General features: G+C 48.8%; 2 protein-coding genes across 2 annotated transcripts; both read left to right on the top strand.

Annotated features, from left to right (window-relative positions):
• Nucleotides 1-2802: 2802 nt before the first annotated feature.
• Nucleotides 2803-4550, top strand: NR0B2 (nuclear receptor subfamily 0 group B member 2). The gene is made up of 2 exons (XM_057735389.1): nt 2803-3343; nt 4309-4550. Exons 1-2 carry the CDS (start codon nt 2803-2805, stop codon nt 4548-4550), a joined length of 783 nt encoding a protein of 260 aa, XP_057591372.1.
• A 7611-nt stretch (nt 4551-12161) lies between these two features.
• Nucleotides 12162-19442, top strand: GPATCH3 (G-patch domain containing 3). The gene is made up of 7 exons (XM_057701439.1): nt 12162-12613; nt 13905-14323; nt 16269-16443; nt 16784-16843; nt 17854-17975; nt 18087-18214; nt 18726-19442. Exons 1-7 carry the CDS (start codon nt 12169-12171, stop codon nt 18940-18942), a joined length of 1566 nt encoding a protein of 521 aa, XP_057557422.1. The 5' UTR covers nt 12162-12168; the 3' UTR covers nt 18943-19442.
• Nucleotides 19443-19559: the final 117 nt, after the last annotated feature.

Here is a 19559-nt window from a genome sequence, read left to right as displayed (position 1 = left end):
CCCCTCAAGAAATACGATTCAGGGCCAGTGGCTAGACTCTGTGCTCACAATGGAGGGGCCCAGGTTCAATCCCTGATCAGGGAACTAGACCCCACATGCTGCAAGGAAGATGCTGCAAAGGGCAACAAAGATCCTAGGTGCCACAACTAAGACCTGGCGCAGACAAATAAATAAATATTTTTTAGAAAAAGAAAGAAATATTGATTCGTTACAAAGGGGAAAAGAGTAACTGGTATATGGAAAAGGCCTGACAGAAATCCCCTTAATCAAGTGACCAAAGTGAACCCTGGGACAGATGGAAATGTGTCCTCCCTGATATACCAGGGTATATCAAGAACACAACATCACTTCCAGAGACAGTCCCACTAAAGATACATAACCTGAGTCTAATCACAAAAAAGCCACAGACAAACCCCAATTGAAAGCCATGCTACAAAATAACAACTCTTCAAAAGTGTCAAGGTTGTGAAAGGCAAGGACAGGCTGAGGATAGTTTTCCTGACTAGCAGGGGCTAAAGTGCCATGGCAAAGAAATGCAATGTGTGATTCTGGACTGAGCCCTTCTACTATATTGATTTCACTGGTGCATGAGGTTAAACTTAAAGGTGAAAACTAGGGATTAGATATTAATTTCCTTATGTTGTTCAATGAGATTATATTAGATTTCCTGGTTTTGTTCAACGTTAATTTCCTAATGATGATTATGTTGTGGTTATGTAGGAAAATGTCCTTGTTTGTAGGAATTACACACTAAAGTATTTGGGGGTGATGGGGATCAGGTTGGCAATTTACTTGCAAATGGTTCAAGGTAAAAAAAAAAAAGTTCCCTGTACTGTACTTGCAACCTTTCTGTATTTGCGTCAGTTTCAAAATAAATATCATTAACATGTGACTATACGAGCAAAGAGTGTGCTTCTAAATTATGCAGGGAAATATTGTCGGGCAATTGATGAGTAGAAGTACTTTGTTATTCTCCTGGGTTTGTGATGTTTGTAATTTGTACTGATTTGTTTTTTCATTTATTAAATGTTCCCTTTCACACCCGATTTTCTATTCTTAAAGAAGGCCCTACAGAATTGTATAAGCTTCATGCCCCATAAAACCAATATTCACGAGTGGCCTTTCTTACTACCCTTTTAAAGATGAGAAAACTGAGGCAGAGATATATAAAGTGATTTGCCCGAGGTCGCTCAGCTAAGTGATGAAGCAGGATTTGGACCCAGCCAGTCTGACTTTAGACTCTCCTTCCAGGGGAGGCTATGAAGACCCAGTAAGATAAAAGGGCATTAAAGGAACTTTATAAATGTAAGAATTAAAAATATTATGCAACTGTAATCGCATGAAAGATGCGTGCCTGTCTGCTGGGGTCTGTTTGCCTTAGTTCCTTAGTCAGAGGGAAGCGAGAGCAAAGTCCTCCTACTGCCTACCAGAAACTGCTTGGAATCTGACGTGGAGGATCTCACTTTGTCCTCGCAGGAGCCTTGCAAGCAGGCATTGTCCCAGATGAAGCTTCTGAGGCCTACAGAGATTTGGGGTTCAGCCCACAGTCACCCAATTGGGAAGTGATAGAGCCAGGAGTAGATGCCAGGGCTGGCGACGGCTGCCCAACAGTGTGTTAGCAGAAGGCTTCCCAGCCTGGGCTTGCAAAGGTCTGCAGACAGGACACAGCCAAGGACCATCCCACTAGCTCTCACAATCCATGCCCCAGCATGTGAGACAAGACGCCTGGGACAGCAGAGCCACGTGGCCAGTGGCAGAGCAATGTTTCTGCCCACATCATAGGTGGGCAGCATCTGTGGACCAGGTAGCAACAAGGTGGGGGCCCAGCTAGTCACCAGCTCCGGCTACACAATTGGGCCAGTGGGTCCAGGGGAAAAAGCAAGGACTTTGGAGTCAGACTGATCTGGGCTCTGTCTTTTCTTGGTGGTGTGAACTTGGGCAAGTCACTTTACCTCTTTGAGTCTCAAAAAGTAAGAATTGTGCCTCATAGGGAAGCTCTGAATATTAGAGTGAAAAGTGCCTGGCACATAGTAGATGCTCAGTAAACAGCAGTATTTCATTATCATCCTGCAAGGGCTTCTCAGCAGCTATGGCCCCTCAGGAACTCCAAAAATCCAGGCTGGGGAGAAAGAGTTCTTAAGGACCTTATTCATGCAGGGCCCCCCAGAACTGGAGTCAGAGGAAGGGGGCCTCTTAGACTGCACAGTGGGCAAAGTCCTCCCAGCCCCCCAGGATCCTGGCTCCCTTCCCTGCAGCCTGTTTCTTACCGACAACAGGAGCAGGGCCCCAAGGTTAGGCAAACAAGTGAGCGATAAGGTGCTTCCAGGTTGGGCCTTGCGTTCAAGGCTTGTCCGCCTCTGAGGCTGGCTTCCCAGCTGAGCGAGAATCCTGCAGGCACCAACTGGGACACCTGCCATGGCCACCTGCTGATTGTGCACCTGAGGCCTTGGTGCCCTGGTACAGCCTGGGTTAATGACCCTGTTTATCCGCTTGAATCATCCGATAAGGGGCAGCCGGGGCAGCCAGGGCAGCAGGCAGGCAGCCCTGTGCCCTACACCCGCCGCTTCATTGACTGAAGTGATATCAGGGCCACGTGGAGCTCCCAAGGCTTCCTCCCCCGCCACATCCCCACCGGTCCTGTCAGGGTCAGTGTGTGCTTTTTTTTTTCAATGAACATGACTTCTGGAGTCAAGGTTGTTGGGCGGTTCCTCCCTCCCTCCCCCATTTGGGAATATAAATAGCGCCCTCAGCACAAAGCAGAGGGTGAGGGAGCCAGGAGGAAGGAGGAACAGATCCTCAGCCATGAGCTCCAGCCGGCCGGGAACCTGCCCTTGCCAGGGTGCTGCAGGCCGCCCAACCATTCTGTATGCACTTCTGAGTCCCAGCATCAGGGACCGGCCCTCTGTGCCCCCAGCCCGTGGCCACTGCCTGTGCAGGCAGCACCGGCCTGTCCGGTTGTGTACTCCCCATCGCACCTGCCGGGAGGCCTTGGATGTTCTGGCCAAGACGTTGGCCTTCCTCAGGAACCTGCCGTCCTTCTGCCAGCTGCCCTCTCAGGATCGGAGGCAGCTGCTTCAGGGCTGCTGGGGCCCCCTCTTCCTGCTTGGATTGGCCCAAGACACTGTGACCTTCGAGGTGGCTGAGGTCCCGGTTCCCAGCATACTCAAGAAGATCCTGCTGGAGGAGCCCAGCAGCGGTGCAGGAAGCGGCCAGGTGCTGGATCGGCCCCAGCCCTCACTGGCTGCCGTGCAGTGGCTTCAGTGCTGCCTGGAGTCCTTCTGGAGTCTGGAGCTGGGCCCCAAGGAATATGCCTACCTGAAAGGGACCATCCTCTTCAACCCTGGTGAGCTCCCAGACACTCCTGGATGGGGGCCAAGGCTGCAGGGGGCAGGGCCCAGCCAGGGACAGCACCTTCTAAGGGCCTGACATCTGTGATCACTTTGGGTCCCAATTATCACCAAATAGTTATCTCACAAAAGAGGCTCAGAGAGGCTAAGTGACTTGGTGAAAGCCACACAGCCAGGTAGGGGCAGAGCAAGAATGGGGACTCACATCAGTGTCTAGTCCTTGCCACCCTGCCTAAGAAATTGCCCTGACCCTCAGGGAAGGTGGGAGTGGGGAAGAGGAGGGTGAGAAGACACAGCTGTGCCTCAGTCATGTCTTCACCAGCGGACTGCATGGGGGAAGTTCTGAAGGTGAAACTCTGTGGGTTCAGAAAGACTACATAGAGAAGAGGAATAAAAATGAGGGAGTGTGGGGGAAGAGAGGGAGGAGTCTCTGTAAACTTCAGCCAGGAGAGCAACAGATAAAGGAAGTGTTCTTTGTAATCTGGAGAGCATCTAGATGAGAATTCCTCACCAAAGGCCCTCATGGAATGCATTATTACAGTGATTCATTTTAATAATAGCAAATACTCATATTACACTTACCATATGTTAGTGCCAATTCTAAGGGTTTTACATATACTAGCTCATTTAAACCTCATAACAAGCACAGGAGATAGGTACTATAATTTATCCCAATTTTACTGATGAGGAAACTGAGGCCCAGAGATTGAGTACCTTTGCCCAAGGTCACACAGCTAACAAGTGACAGTGTGGGATTCAAACCCAGGCAGCCTGGGTCTTAATCATTGCTCTATACTGCCTCTCCATAAAGGATGGATAAATGAAGTGGTAAATAAATAAATGAAGGAGGTAGTAATCAGGCCTCAAAGGTCAAACTGGTGGCCTCAGGTCTTGGGCCAGTCTTGCCCTGTGGTGTTGGAGTAGGCTACTCACCAGCCATCTTTGCCTTCTCTGCCCACAGACATGCCAGGCCTCCACGCCTCCTCCCACATCGGGCACCTGCAGCAGGAGGCGCACCAGGCACTGTGGGAGGTCCTGGAGCCCTGGTGCCCAGCAGGCCAAAGCCGCCTGGCTCGTGTCCTCCTCACGGCCTCCACTCTCAAGTCCATTCCAACCAGCCTGATTGCAGACCTCTTCTTTCACCCTGTCATTGGAGACGTTGACATCGTTGGCCTCCTCGAAGACATGCTTTTGCTGAGCTGACCTCCTCCGGCTCAAGCAGAGACTGGGTGGAGGCTGGCAGCACTGATATGGCCCGGCTGTCCCCTGGGTGACCCAGTGCTCCCAGAGGCTTCCCAGGAACAGCTGGTCCTGGCCCAGCCAGGTGGGCTAGGGGGCCCTCACTCAGTCACACCCTGTCTTGGCCTTGCTTGGTTTGGACACAGTGCTCCAGCTGTCTGGTCAGCCCTTGGTGATCCCAGAGCCTCTGGGCCAAGACTCCTGTCCTCTCCTGGGATGGGGTTGGAAGTTTCGACGGCTCATTGGGCCAGGAGTCCTACTGACTTTGTACAAAACTGTCTTAAGTTATTGGTTTTTGTAATAAAAGGTGTGACACCCATGGAGCCTGACACTGCAGTTTGTACACGCAGAAGGGACTGATTCACCACCAGAGCCACCCTGCCCCATCAGAGGGAGCCCAAGAGGAAGGAGCTATAAGTGGCACAGAAGCCAGACCTCAGGAAACTGGAATTCTAACTTTTCAGAGTGGGACGATGACTTCATTTCTGGGGGGTGAGATTTATTTCACATGGGTCTGAATCCAAGGGGCAGTATCAGTTCAGGACCCCCTCACGTCCTTGCCTTTATCTTAGGGTGGTAGGGAGTATCTCTCCCTGCCCTCAAATCCCCTACTGACCTCTCCCTCAGCTCCTGCCCCAGCCTCCCTCCCATCTCAGTGAGAATCGCCAATTACAGCCAATAAGGAAAATGAAGCAGCCCATTTCCAAATTGCAACAGATCATTTACAGGAATTTCTGTGGTTTGGGACCATTCACTTCCCCCATTCCTTCAGTGGACAGAGGAGGATAGTCCACTGTCCTCCCAATGGGAGGGGCCGAGGGTAATTAGGGCTGACCTGGCGGCTGCTTGGAAGCCAAGGCAGACCGAGGTTTAGCTGCCACACCAGCTGTTAAAGTCTGAAACACACTTCCATGACAGCTGGTTCACAGCCACACCCTGGAGCCCCCCTGCATTTCCTTCCACTGCCCCTCTGTGCCGGCCCTTCTCCTGGAATCCGTCCCCATGTCAAACAATTAGAGGGGCAACGCTTGGCCTAGCCATGGCTTCTGGGGCAGCTCCATTCAGTGTATGGCTTGTGTCTACTCTGATTGGTCAATGTCTGTGCCTCATTGTTTGTTAAATATTTTGAATATCACCCAGGTCAGGGTCACTGACCTGCAGGGTGGGCAGGAGGGAATGATAACAACACACATGCCTATAGGACTCCTTTCAGGCCTCCTCCTTTCTCCAGCAATGAGGCCTGTCCCAACCAGGCCCCGCCCCCTCACCACCACAGTTTGAGTTCTTCTCACGGGGGGCCAAGTTAATTATTACTCAATAAGAGGTCATTCACTAAGGGACAACAGTCTAGGAGTCATCATTCAGACCGCTGCCTAAGGCCCCAAGGAAAGGGACCACAACTGAATCGGCCATGTACCCATATGGACTCCCAGTGCCAGCAGCAAGGGCACCCCTGTCCCTTACCCAGTCACCCACTCACCACTCAGACACCCAGAATGAGACAGAATCGCACAGCTCAGACCCCACAACGAAGACCCACACACGACTCAGACCTACCACTCTCTCTCACACACAAAGTTGAACAACTCAGACACGCCCATGTAGACCCACAAAACAGACCCTCCATCGGCCCACACACAGCACAGAAATGCACAGCCCTGATACACTCACCCAGGGACATACGGCAAACACATTCACAGAAAGGAGACGCACCTCCAAGCCCCATGTTCACACCTACACCCCTCCGCCCATGGGTGGGGCACACCAGAGCATGCTCTCCATCTTCGGCATGTCACAGTAATAGAAAAAGTGGCCCCCAGCATAAGGAGACCTGCGTCTGTGCACCTTCAGGGTCTAGCCAGAGGCTGTAAACCCAGGCCAAACTGCTCTGTCCAGCATTTAGGGCCTCAATCACTCCCTTTTCCCATGGTGACCCCAATATCCACCCTCCTCTCAGAAAGGCCATGTCCTGCTCAAACCCCACCCCCACCCTCAAGCCAGGACCTAATCATATCCCCAGATAGTCATCCTCTAGAGCCCAGGAACAAGCCCCCCATCCCTCTACCCCTTCACCCTCCACCAGAACCCCAGACCCAGACCTCAGTCCCTAGCACCCCTCCCGGCCCTGCCCCTCCCACCACTTGGGCCTTGTCCCCCCATATGAGCCAAAGCCAACAGATTCAAGGACTTGGGGTCATTCTATCTTTTATGTCCCTTCACTAACTGCCCCCGTTAGTTTACTGTTGCACCTCTCTGAACCCTCAGACTGAGTCTTCCTGCCTCTCACCCACGCCCCCCAACCCTAAGCAGCCATTAGAAAGTGCTCCTCTTCACTATCCACCCCAGCCTTTTCCCTCAATTGACCTAGAGTTTCCATCATCTAAAGAGCTTCCCTTATTAGTCTACCTTGTTTCTTTAAAAATTTCTCCCTTACCCCTCCACATGATTGGGGAGCTACACTTCTATTTCTTGCCTGTATCTCTTGAGTCACTCCCTGTGCCCTACCCAAGCCTTCTAGAGGAACATAAAGACAAATTTAGAAAAACTAAAGAGAAAATTACAATACAATTTTTAAAAACATTTTAATTAATTAATTTATTTGGCCGTGCTGGGTCTTAGTTGCGGCATGGGGGATCTAGTTCCCTGACCAGGGATTGAACCTGGGCCCCCTACATTGGAAGTGCAGAGTCTCAACCCCTGGACCACCAGGGAAGTCCCTATAATACAATTTAATAAGGGCAATAATGCTTTCTGCATGAGACTGCAGGGTTTCCAAAGGTGGGAGACTGTCTTCACTATCAGTATCTTAAGAGTGGGAACTCTGTCTCATCAACCAGAGAGGGCAGAGGAAGAAATAGGCTTAGACAGGGTATGCAACTTGTCCAAGGTCTGGACTGAACAACATCTGTGCTGGGATTTGAACTCAGGCCTGTGTGTCTGTGGAGGCCGAGCTCTGGCCACCAGCACAGGCTGGAGTGAGTCATGGCCAAGATCAGTTTGGAGCCAGCTCAGCCACTGTTTATTGACCATCTCTCAGCCTGATCCCTGTCCCCAGGCCCAGTCAGGGATGACTCACTAGGAAGCAGGAGAGTAGCTGTGGCTCTGGGTCAGCCTCAGGTACCATTTTATTATCATCATTTTTAACTTTGTTAGCCAAATCATCGACTGCTTATTAAGCAGTCAGGCTGCTGACGTGTACTGTGCCCTGTGCTGACACACTCTGCCCTTGGTACGGACACGTAACATAGAACCCATGATGCCATCAAAAAGCCAACACCCACTATCCATCCATCCAGTCATGCCATTTTCAACATCTTTCTTGATGTCCACTTGTACCAGACCTTGTGCTAGATGCTGAGGAGCACAGAATAAACAGGATAAAGTCCCTGCCTTCATTGAACATCCTGTCTATGGCAGAGAGAGACACATAACTAACTGTAACACAGAGTGATCTGAACTGTGATAGAGGGACATCCAACAGGTAGCAGGGGCTCAGAAGAGGTAGCAATTAAGTCTGCCTGGAGATGGGAAAAATGCTTCATCCAAGTGGTGACTACTAGGAGCTAAAGAGATTGAATAGGGGATTACCAGGCAAGAGGGAACGATAGGTGCAAAGGCACAGAGGTGCCAGACTTCAAGCGTGTTTCACTAACTGCCAGTGGTCTCTGGCAACTGGGTCCCGGGAGACCCAAAAGCAAGAAAGGAGCCTGGAGAGGTGAACAGGGACCATGTCATAGAACAAGGCAGCAGAGAGAGGCAATCCCAGTGAAACTGGTAGAGGCAACAAGGCTAAGGTCTCAGGGAATCAAGGTTAACAAAGGGGACCACCCATTCCTGGCAGGTCATTCTGGGTAGCTACTAAACAATAACCAGCTAACAGTTATGGAGAGCTATGCTCTAAACACATTACATGGACTAGGTTATGTAATTCTTACAACTCTATGCTGGAAGTACCATCATTATCTCCATTTCATAGATGGAGAAACCGAGGCACCAAGAAGTTAGGTAACGTGCTCAAGGTTACACAGTTAATAGCAGTAGAGTCAGGATTTGAACTCAGGTGGTCTGGATTTAGGGCCTATGCTCTTAAATACTAAGCTATCTTGAGTCTTTAAAGGTCAGATCTGATCAAGTGGAGAATAAATAACAGCACCTAGACTCCGTCCTCTCCCCACCTCACTGTAAGGTAGAATGAGAGAGAAAATGCAGTCTTGGTTACTTTTGGGTTTAAGTTTTTTTGTTTGTTTGTTTGTTTTTTGTTTGTTTGTTTTTTGTTTTTTTTTTTTTTTGAGGCAAGGAATACAACTTTATTCAGAAAGCCGGCAAACCATGAAGATGGCATACTAATGTCTCCTAAAAAGCCATCTTCTGGGTTTAAGTTTTTGATGAGAAATCTAGCCTGTTTGTTCCCCAGGGAAGTGGCCCACTTTCCCCGGAGAGAGTGCCCAGCCACACTCAGCAGCACATCCTTGTGTTAGTGCCAGGAATATTCATTCCATCAACGACGATTTACTGAGAATCTACTACACACTGAGCATCATGCGAGGTCCTGGAAATTTTGTCCCACAAATGGCAACTGTGTGTAATCACAAGTGTGTAACTTCTTGGGTCATCTAACAGCTTTTCTAGAGCACGCCATCTTTATTTTGGTGCACACTATTTGCTGTATAACATTTATTTTTCAATTTCCAGACTTTTAAAAAGATAGTTTTAACTAAATCTTTTCTGTATAACATACATAAAAGTACATAAATCAGACCTGTATAGCTTGGTAAATGACCACAAAATGAATACAACTCTGTAACCACCACCCAGCTCAAGAAATAGAGCATTAGCAACGCTCCAGAAACCCTCCCCATCACTACCTCTCCCTCCTGCCTAAAAGGTATCACTAACCCCTGACTTTCAACATGATAAATGAGATTGTCCCAAACTCTATATAAATGGAACTGTATAGCATGTACTCTTTTGTCTTCTTTTACTTGATATTATACCTGAGATCCATTCTATGCTCTGTGTAGCAGTAATCCATTCATTTTCACTGTTGTAAAGTATCCCATTATACTACAATTTATTTATCCATTATTCAGCTGAGGAACATTTGGTTCATCAAATAATAATGCTAGCATTATTCCTGCACACATTTTTGGTGCACAGATGTTTGCATAACTGGTGCTATATAACAAGAATTGGAATTACCAAGTCATAGAATGTGTGCTCAACTTGAGTAGGTCTTTCTAGCTTTCTAAAGTAGTGTACCAATCTAAGCATCCACCAGCAGATTTTAAAATCCAGATATAATTAATTATTTAAAAATAAAAAAATAAATAAAATAGAACAAGTAGGGAAAGCCCTCTCATATTTATGGCTCCCCATTTTCATGAAAATAACAGGAAACTTTTAAGGAGGGCTTACTGTATGGTAGGCATTTACTGAGTACTTTTATACATGTGATGACATTAAATTCTCACCACAATCCTCTAAGGGTAGAAACTATTATTTCTATCCAACAGATGAGAAAACTTAGGTTCAGACAAGTTAAGTGACTTCCCCAAAGTCACACAGCTAGCTAAGGATTGAATATCTAAGCCTTGGGTTTTTGTTTTTTTGGCCATGCCATGTGGCTTCTGGGATCTCAGACTGAACTTGGGCTCTGGCAGTGAAAAGCCCGGAATCCTGACTGCTAGGCAACTCCCTTTTCTTTATGATCTTAAAGCATACTTAGATGTTTATCCTTAAAAAATGCTTTTCGTTTTTGTTTTTCTTTTGGCTGCACTGGGTCTTTGTTGCTGCGTGCGGGCTTTCTCTAGCTGCAGCAAGTGGGGGCTACTTTTCCTTGTAGTGTGCGGGCTTCTCACTGCAGTGGCTTCTCTTGTTGTGGAGCTTGGGCTCTAGGGCACGCAGGCTTCAGTAGTTGTGGTGCATGGGCCTAGTTGCTCCACGGCATGTGGGATCTTCCAGGATCAGGGATCGAACCCATCCCCCACATTGGCAGGTATTTTCTCAACCACTGCGCCACCAGGGAAGTCCAAAAAATGTTTGTTGATTTGTATTTTTTGAACTTTATACAAGTGGAATATTCTGTTTTCTGACTTGCTTATTTTCACTCAATATCATATACCTGAAATTATTAGTACTAAATGCCAGTTTTTGCTCTTACAAACACTGCACCTATGAATATTTATATATACTGTCAAACAACAAATCTGGACTTAGGGAGGAGAGACTTTATTTGAAGTGATCATTGCAAGGAAGGAAAGGAACTACTGCAATAGGGAGAGGGAAGCTATTGCAAAGAGAGAAGCTCTAACCATAAGACCTACACATGCCTCAAGGGCTAGGCAAAGAGGTTTTCTTTCACAGGTGGGAGTAAATAAGGCTAGAAAGAATTGATGTGAGGAAGTGGGATGACCAGGAATGGCATAAGGGACAGTAGATCAGAGAATGTTTTACCCAAAACCCAGCCTATTCTCAGGAAGGGCTGCTAAGGAGGGGATGTGTACAGCTCAAGCTGGGAGAGGGGGACACAGTGCAAAGTTTATGGACCGCAGAAATGAGAGAAGCTAAACCAAAGTTTAGTTAACAAGCATTTTGTTCTCGTTGATCTGTGGGGCAAAGCAGTTCGTCTAAGTGTTTATGAGGCAAAGAATTGAAAGTTGGAGTCTGCGTCTAGCCTTGCCATAGGTAAACAAAGGGGCACCTATGAGTTTTATCTAAGTAATATAAGGAAGGGTGTCTCTTTGCAGTAAATTGTATCCCAGAACACAAAAGTGTGGGAGGGGTTTCTTAACTTGCATTGTTTTCCAGGATCAGGGCTTGAGCAAGGTTCAACGTTGTCAGTACATCTCCTGATAAATATACAGAAGAATTTCTTTAAAATATGTAACTAGAAGCGGAATTGCTGGGTCAAAAGTTTTGTGTTGTTTCACTTTTACAGGTAATGCCAAATTGCTTCCCAAAGTGGTGGTACCAGTTTACACTTCCGACAGCGTATGGGAGCTCCAGTTGCTCTACATCGTCAGGATTTAAAAGAGGATTTGAGGACTTAAAAATGTTTGCCAGTCTGGTGGCTACGAAGTGGGTCTCATTACATTACCTTGATGATTGAGACTGAGCATCCTTCCTTGTTAATTGCACGTGTTTCTCTCCTGTGAAGCGTCTTCGGCCCACTTTTCAATTGGATTATCTTTCTCTTACTGATCTGTGGGAGTTCACCAATATTGTCTGGTAGAATAAATGGATTAACGACTGTAAAGGCTCTAAACTGATCAAGAATTGCGATCAGGTTTGGAAGCTACCCAACAGTTAAAAATCTTAAACACTGCCCCTCCCTCAGGCTTCTGATTTGACCCTCACTAGACCCTGATGAAAGAGCGCTGTAACCCCACTTCTCAAGTGAGTTTTATGGATCACCCCCGGCTTCTGTCTGTGGGAAAGGGACCGACCGCCCTCCTTCCATACCTTCCGGGTTCTTGGTTCCACCCCCACAACCCCGGCGGACTAATCACCGGTTACGCAGTATTGCAACGTCTCAGCGCCGCTGGCGATGTTGTCGCGAGAGTTGGTTCCAGCCGATCATGTGATGTCCAAGATGGCGGTGTCCAGCGAGGCGGAGGAGGAGGCGGCAGTTTACTTAATAGTGAGCGGCATCCCCTCGGAGTTGCGCTCAGCCCAGCTACGGAGTTACTTTAGTCAGTTCCGGGAACAGCGCGGCTGTGGCTTCCTCTGTTTCCACTACCGGCATCGGCCTGAGCGGACCCCTCCCCAGGCTGCTCCCGACTCTACCCTAACTCCTGTCCGCCAGCGTCTCGCCGAGACTTCACTCAGCGATGCCCGCGCTGTCTCCACTCAGGACTCTGCTCCCACCCAGACCCGCACCTGCTGCTGCGTCATCTCCGTACGGGGGGCAGCTCAAGCCCAGAGGTTTCTCCGCATGTACTCGGGCCGCCGGTGGCTGGATTCTCAAGGGACTTGGTTACCTGGTCGTTGTTTTATCCGCAGACTTCGGCTACCTACTGAGGCAGCAGGTACGGGTAGGAAAGATAATAGACTGGGTCTGCAGGCACTGGAACAGAGGCACCGTTCCTGAGGAGTGATGAGGATAAGTTAGGTCTCTCGTTAGGGCTCTTCAGGAGTTTAGATCATTTCTGGACAAAGTTTCAGGCTCAGCTCGCATGTTAGAAAAACTCGGGCAGGAAAAAAAACAGAAAGAGGCCTATTCAGATGATCTTTCCAATTTATTAAGTCTATTCTGAGACCCTTTTGGTTTTGCACTGATAGAGAAGGGGAAAAAGGAGAACAGGTGTTGTCTTCGTTGCACTTTCTTTGTTGCCCCCAACCTAGTCCTCTCTTGGCAAGATGCAAATGAGGAGACAAACTCTTTTCTCTGGACAGTTCCCATTTTCATGAGAAATCACTTTGATAGGGAAACAGGAAACACAGTGCAGGGCCCTCTAATTTATTCGTTCAACAAATCTAGCCTATATTGCTTGACCTAGTGTGACTCTAACTGGTATGCAGAGAACAGTTGGACACTGTCTGTGCTTAGAATCCAGAGAGGAAGACAGATTTGTAAAAAGGTAATTGTCACAGAGATGCCATTCTAATTGTTAACATATACTGAGCACTTCCTGTGCACTTACTAGGCACTGTTCTAAGCCTTTCATTTTTTTATTGACTCCTCACAATAATCTTATAAGGTAGGAGCTATTGTTACCCATTTTATAAGTGAGGAAACTGAAGAATACAGAAGTTATATTATGTTACAAGGTGACAGAGTCACAATACTAACTGGGCACTTTGCTCTAGAGCCTGTGCTCTTTATAACCAACTGCTGTGAGGTGACAGAGGAGGGAGAAACTGATTTCGTAGAAGAATTAGGAAATTCAGCTTTTCATCTGGATCTTGAAAGATAAACAGGAGTTTGTGGGAAAGAATGGTGTTCAAAGTGAATGGCATTTTCAGAGACACAGACAGAGACGTGAAAGCCCATGAAACTTTCAGGGCATGTTAAATTATTTGATGTGATTGGAACACATGGTATGAGGGTGTGCAGGGGATGAGGGTTAGTGGCAGTTGAGAATCAAAAGGTCAACAGGAAACAGATCTGGAAGAAACTTTTGAACTTAGCTGAGGTGATGAGAAATGGCATGAAATTGCTAGGTGGTTTTGGTCAGGGAACAGAGGAAGAAACTCTGGAAAAGTTTAAAAGAGAGAAACAGCATTAGGCTAAAGGATTTAAACCTTGACCAATTTCTGGCTCAAGTGTTGCAGGAGACTTATAGGTTTCAAGAGCCATTCTTCTCCCTGCTTCCCAAGGTTTGGGCTCCTTTCCCTTCAAGACCCGGAAGGAACTGCAGAGTCGGAAAGCTAAGAGTGAAGCCTTCACGCTGGCTGACCTAAGGCAACTGCCAGAGCTGAACCCACCCGTGCTGATGCCCAATGGGAATGTGGGGACTCCCCTGCGGGTCTTTTTGGAGTTAATCCGGGCCTGCCGCCTACCCCCTCGGATCATCAGCCAGCTGCAGCTCCAGTTCCCCAAGACAGGTTCCTCCCGGCGCTATGGCAATGTGCCCTTTAAGTATGAGGACTCAGAGACTGTGGAGCAGGAAGAGCTTGTGTACACAGCCGAGGGTGAGGAAATACCCCAGGGAACCTGCTTGGCAGACGTACCAGCCAACCCCTGTGGAGAGCCAGAGGAAGAAGGGGAAGAGGAAGAAGAGTCACACTCAGATGACGTGAGTACAGAGAGCCACCTTTTCCTTGCTGGCAGCTTAGAGAGGCCAAGGCATTAACAGTACCACTCTTCAATTGTGTATTACAAGAGTTCTAAACCTGGGGTCCTCAGGAGGATTCCTGAGATTTTAAGCTCCCTAACACTGAATGTAAAACTGCATCTGCATATGCAAGTATATGTTTCTTTGGGGAGAGAGGCCAGAGCTTTCATCAAAAGATTCTCAAGGGGGTCTTCTTTTCATTCCTTTAGAAGAAATGTAAGGAGGGTCCCTTTCATTGATGAAATCTGCTGACCAAGAGATAAGATCATCTAAGGAAATAGAGGCAGAGCTGGGATGTGAACCCAGTCCCCTTTGCTGCTTGTCTAACCTCTGTGTGCTTTCACTATGTGGTTGAAAAGTCACCTCTATTTTCTGACGTTGAGTCTGTGGATTGAACACTGGCCTCCACTGTAACTTTATCAATGAAATAGACATTTCTTTTGTCTCTTTCTCCAAAGTTGGTTGTTCATCCATAAAATCAGGAGAGGTGTGATTTGTTGGGAAACTTTTTTTTTTAATGCATACTCTGGGTAAAAAGTATTGATAATTGACCTATGTCTTCAAAGCTCCCAGCCCACAGTTGCTAACACAACTGGACCACATCCTTAGTGTGGTATTGTCCTGCTTTTTCTCTAGCTCCTGCTCTGCAGCAGTGATTGCTGAGACCTCCTAGAGTTTAACTAGGGCAGGACCCCCAAGATTTCAAGCCAGGAGTCATTCTGTCATTCCATGAGTCCAGTCAAGCAGTTGTAAACACAGGAGCTAGCGCAGGATTCCAAAGACATTCTAAGACTCATTTCCTTCCCTCAAAGAGCCTTCAGTCTCCCTGAAGAGAGAGAACCTGCATCTGGAAAGGGTATATGGTATAGTATAGGTTTGAATGCTGGCTCTGCCCCTCTCTTGGTGTACTGTCTTGGGCATCACTTACATTACAGTGAAGTGAGTAAATCACTTTACTCCTCTAAATCAAAGTTTTCTCACCTGTAGAATGGAAATAATTGTACTTACCCCACAGGGTTGTTGGGATGATTAAAAGAGCTAAGGTATGTGAAGGGCCTGACACAGTAGACAATAGGTATTAGTTCTTGTCCCTTCTTTCTTTGTGACGTAATATAGAAAGGCGTAAACACTGTGTAATGGTTAGCACCGAGAGGTTCAGAGACCAGTGAGAGTGCTGTGGGCCTCAGTGTAGGGGATATCACGTGAGCTATAGAACTTGAGGAATGAGGAGGATTTAACCAAGGGAAGAAAAGGTGGACTTCCCTGGTGGCGCAGTGGGTAAGAATCCACCTGCCAATGCAGGGGACACAGATTCAAGCCCTGGTCCAGGAAGATCCTACATGCCGTGAAGCAACTAAGCCTGTGTGCCACAACTACTGAGCCTACTCTCTAGAGCCCATGAGCCACAACTGTTGAGCTCACGTGCTGCAGCTGCTGAAGCCCGTGCACCTAGAGCCTGTGCTCCGCAACAAGAGAAACCACTGCAATAAGCCCGTGCACCGCAACAAAGAGTAGCCCCCACTACCCACAACTAGAGAAAGCCTGCACACAGCAACTAAGACCCAATGCAGCCAAATAAATAAATAAATAAATAAATAAATAAGAGGTGGTGTTGGGAAAAGAGGGCAGATAGTCAGGCAGGGAGAACAACATGGCCAAAAGCGCAGGGGTACGAGTGAGTCAGGTGTGTGGGGGAAGGGGCCACGTACGTTGAGAAACGCTCAGGACGTACAGAGATGTTTTGGTCAGGCTTTAGGGCCCCAAAATGTGCTGTTTCTCAGAGAAAATTGGAGGAACGGAGCTGAGGTCCCATCTCTGGGACCTCCTGTGCACTGAGCTGCCCTTCTTGTGTGGGCCTGAGGCAGGAAGCTGGACAGGCAGGTCACCTCTCCCCATCTTCTCCCAGAACGACGACCGGGGTGAGGAGTGGGAGCGGCACGAAGCACTGCATGAGGATGTGACCGGGCAGGAGCGGACCACTGAGCGGCTCTTTGAGGAGGAGATCGAGCTCAAGTGGGAGAAGGGCGGCTCAGGCCTGGTGTTCTACACCGATGCCCAGTTTTGGCAGGAGGAGGAAGGAGGTAATGCTGGCGCCCGGGCGAGGGCAGGGATGATCCCTGGGCATTCTTCACTCAGGGCGCTCTGCTCCACACAGTGGGTTCCCTGGCAGTGAGCCCAAATAAAGGGCTAGGGAAGAGGCTTACGTTGGTTGTATATGAGAGACCAGTCATCCTTTCTAGGGGTGAGGGATCAGTGGAGTGGAGACAAAATGTCCTCCTACAAATTCTGAGTGACCCGCCCAGAGGAGAGATTTGAAAATAAAATCAAAAGCCTCAAGTTCTAGAACATGTGTCTAAGCCTAGATTTTTGACAGAACTAAGAGTCCTTGGCTCACTCTGCTTGATGCTTTTCTATCTGCAGACTTTGATGAACAGACAGCCGATGACTGGGATGTGGACATGAGTGTGTACTACGATGCAGGTACTGGGCCAGGGGTTGCAGTACTGGGAGGTGGAATGGTGCCCTGGCCTTGCAGTGACAATTTACCAGACCTGCTTAGCAGCGGCTGAGACGAGGCACCAGTTCCCTTGGGGTAGCCCATTGAGAGGGTTCCTCTCTTAAAACATCACTAGTTGAGTGCATTAAATGGTGGTTTTGGGCAGAGCCTTTTTCCTTTCTTTGTGGAGGAAGGACATGTGGAGACAGCCCTCAGGGAGCTCTGGTTCTTACAGGCAGGCCCTAGTAGAGTGGGAGGGTCAGGAGTTCAGGCTCTGGTTAAGAATTTAGATTCTGGAGTCAGAAATGACCTTGGGTATGGGAGTTCCTAGGTCATGCAGTGGGTAAGAATCTGCCTGCCAGTGCAGGGGACACGGGTTCAATCCCTGCTCCAAGAAGATCCCACATGCCGCGGAGCAACTAAGCCTGTGCGCCACAACTATTGAGCCTGTGCTCTAGAGCCTGTGAGCCACAACTGTTGAGCCCATGTGTCACAACTACTGAAGCCCACGCGCCTAGAGCCTGTGCTCTGCAACAAGAGAGGCCACCGCAATGAGAAGCCCACGCACCACAATGAAGAGTAGCCCCGCTCGCTGCAACTAGAGAAAGCCCATGTGCAGCCACAAAGACCCAATGCAGCCAATTAATTAATTTAAAAAAGAATGGGTCCCTTATAAAAAAAAAGAAAAAAAAGAAATGACCTAGGGTGGTTGGGGGGTGGGAAGGGAAGACCTGGGTCCTAATTCCGCCTCTCATTTTTCTCATTTTTTGGCTCTATGACTTTTCTGTACCACAATTTTCTCATCTGTAAGATAGGACGGCCATGGTTCTTACTCTTGGTGAGCTCCCAGTCTAATGGGAGAAATAATAATACAGTAATAACAAACCATAAAAGTGAATATTAAAATCTTGTGAGGAGGGCCTGGAAACCTGATTCCCTGCTCCCCTCCCTGGCTGAGAGAGACCCTTCCACAAACTGGGCTCTACTTCCTCAGATGGTGGAGACAAAGATGCCCGAGACTCTGTCCAGATGCGTCTGGAACGGAGACTCCGTGATGGCCAGGAGGCCGGCTCCGTGATTGGACACCACCTGGGCACCTTCGAGCGCCACACCAAGGTGAGCACTGTGCCCGGCCCACTGACCCCTCTCTTTTCCTTCTTTACCCCCATTCCCTCCCCCGCCCCCACTGGAGCCCTATCTGTTGCGTCTCCTCCCTTCCCTCTGCAGGGCATAGGGCGGAAGGTGATGGAGCGGCAGGGCTGGGCTGAGGGCCAGGGCCTGGGCAGCCGGTGCTCAGGGGTGCCTGAGGCCCTGGATAGTGATGGCCAGCACCCCAGATGCAAGCGTGGATTGGGGTGAGTATGGCTAAGGGACTTTCCTGGGAGCCCAAGTGAGCCTTTCAGCTGTACCCTGGTTCCCCTTTCCCTCTCATTTTGGGTTGGGTGCTAGAGATCCCAAGGGAATGAACTTCAAACCAGAATTAGAAGGAAGAAGTAGGTCTGAGCTGGCACTGTTTTTTTCAAGACCAAGTCCTCAGGCTAGACATGATCTTTAATCTCCTGGGGGAATTATTCCCCCAAGTCTGAGGAGTTTGGAGTTGATTGCTGTTAGGGAGTGACGTAAGTCACAGAGTGGTGACAATTGTTCTAAATTTTGTGTACTATTTAAAATGAAAGCACTATGTGAGGCCCCGGGTTGCTGGCACTATCAATGGATGGATAAAGGGGGCTGGAGAGCAAAGATCCAGATTTAAATGCTCTCTCTTTGAAACAAACCAGATATGTAGCAGCTGTTACCCTGTCCTTTCCCAACCCCTTTACTGGAGTGAGAGAGCAGCCCTCTCACTGAGAGCCCTTTTTGATCCAGGTACCATGGAGAGAAGCTCCAGCCATTTGGGCAACCGAAGAAGCCCCGTGGAACTGGCTTGGGGCTCATCTCCACCATCTATGATGAGCCCCTACCCCAGGACCAGGGGGAGTCGCTGCTCCGCCGGCAGCCACCCACCAGCATGAAGTTTCGCACAGACATGGCTTTTGTGAGGGGTTCCAGCTGTGCCTTGGACAGCCCCTCAGAGCCGGAGTGACAGGTTCAAGGGCTTGCTTAATCAGGATCACTCATAACTGCACAGTGGCAGCCCTCTGCCGGGCAGAAAGAACTCTGGGAGCAGCAGTCTGCGCAGCTTGTTCAGAACTTGCCTTATGGCTGTCTACCTCAGGGGCGTTTTAATAAAAAGCCCCCATCCTCCCCTTTGATGATGGGGCTTAATGACCTGTCCTCCGTGGTCTCCTAACCCTAGTCCCTGTTTGGGCTTGCTCCTGTTGCCTCCCCCAGCACCTTGAAAAGCTGGATTGACTGAGGTTATCAGCACAACCTTCCTGGGGGCGGGGGGTGCGTTTTCACTATGAAGCCTGGAAAGAGGGAAAAGGGGACATGGAAGAGGAGAGGATTTGAGCTCCGAAGAGACGGTCTTGGGGCGGGCCCTCCATCGCCTCTACCCTTCACTGGCTGGGAAAGGGCAGCGGAGAGTCCGCTGCAGGTGTCCGGGGTCTGCGACCTAACGGGAGAATAAAAAAGTTTACTACCTAATTTCTCTTTCTCCTAATTTCAACTAAGGTGGGGAAATCCCCCAAAAGTTTCCCGCAAGGCCCTCACCTCCGCCCCACGCCCCGGTGTCACCACGGCCCTCGGCGCCAAGCTGTG

This window comes from Hippopotamus amphibius, chromosome 1, assembly GCF_030028045.1.
Source record: "Hippopotamus amphibius kiboko isolate mHipAmp2 chromosome 1, mHipAmp2.hap2, whole genome shotgun sequence".
In the NCBI taxonomy this organism is placed as follows: domain Eukaryota; kingdom Metazoa; phylum Chordata; class Mammalia; order Artiodactyla; family Hippopotamidae; genus Hippopotamus; species Hippopotamus amphibius.
Note: the sequence above shows the minus strand (reverse complement) of the source record. Positions and strands in the feature narration are given on the sequence as shown.

Excerpts from the sequence above, each read along its gene's own strand:
- NR0B2 (XM_057735389.1), top strand. The coding sequence starts at position 2,803 with ATGAGCTCCAGCCGGCCGGGAACCTGCCCTTGCCAGGGTGCTGCAGGC. Across the intron at positions 3,344-4,308 it reads GACCATCCTCTTCAACCCTG|ACATGCCAGGCCTCCACGCC; the intron begins GTGAGCTCCCAG and ends CTCTGCCCACAG.
- GPATCH3 (XM_057701439.1), top strand. The coding sequence starts at position 12,169 with ATGTCCAAGATGGCGGTGTCCAGCGAGGCGGAGGAGGAGGCGGCAGTT. Across the intron at positions 14,324-16,268 it reads AAGAGTCACACTCAGATGAC|AACGACGACCGGGGTGAGGA; the intron begins GTGAGTACAGAG and ends ATCTTCTCCCAG. Across the intron at positions 16,444-16,783 it reads TTGGCAGGAGGAGGAAGGAG|ACTTTGATGAACAGACAGCC; the intron begins GTAATGCTGGCG and ends TTCTATCTGCAG.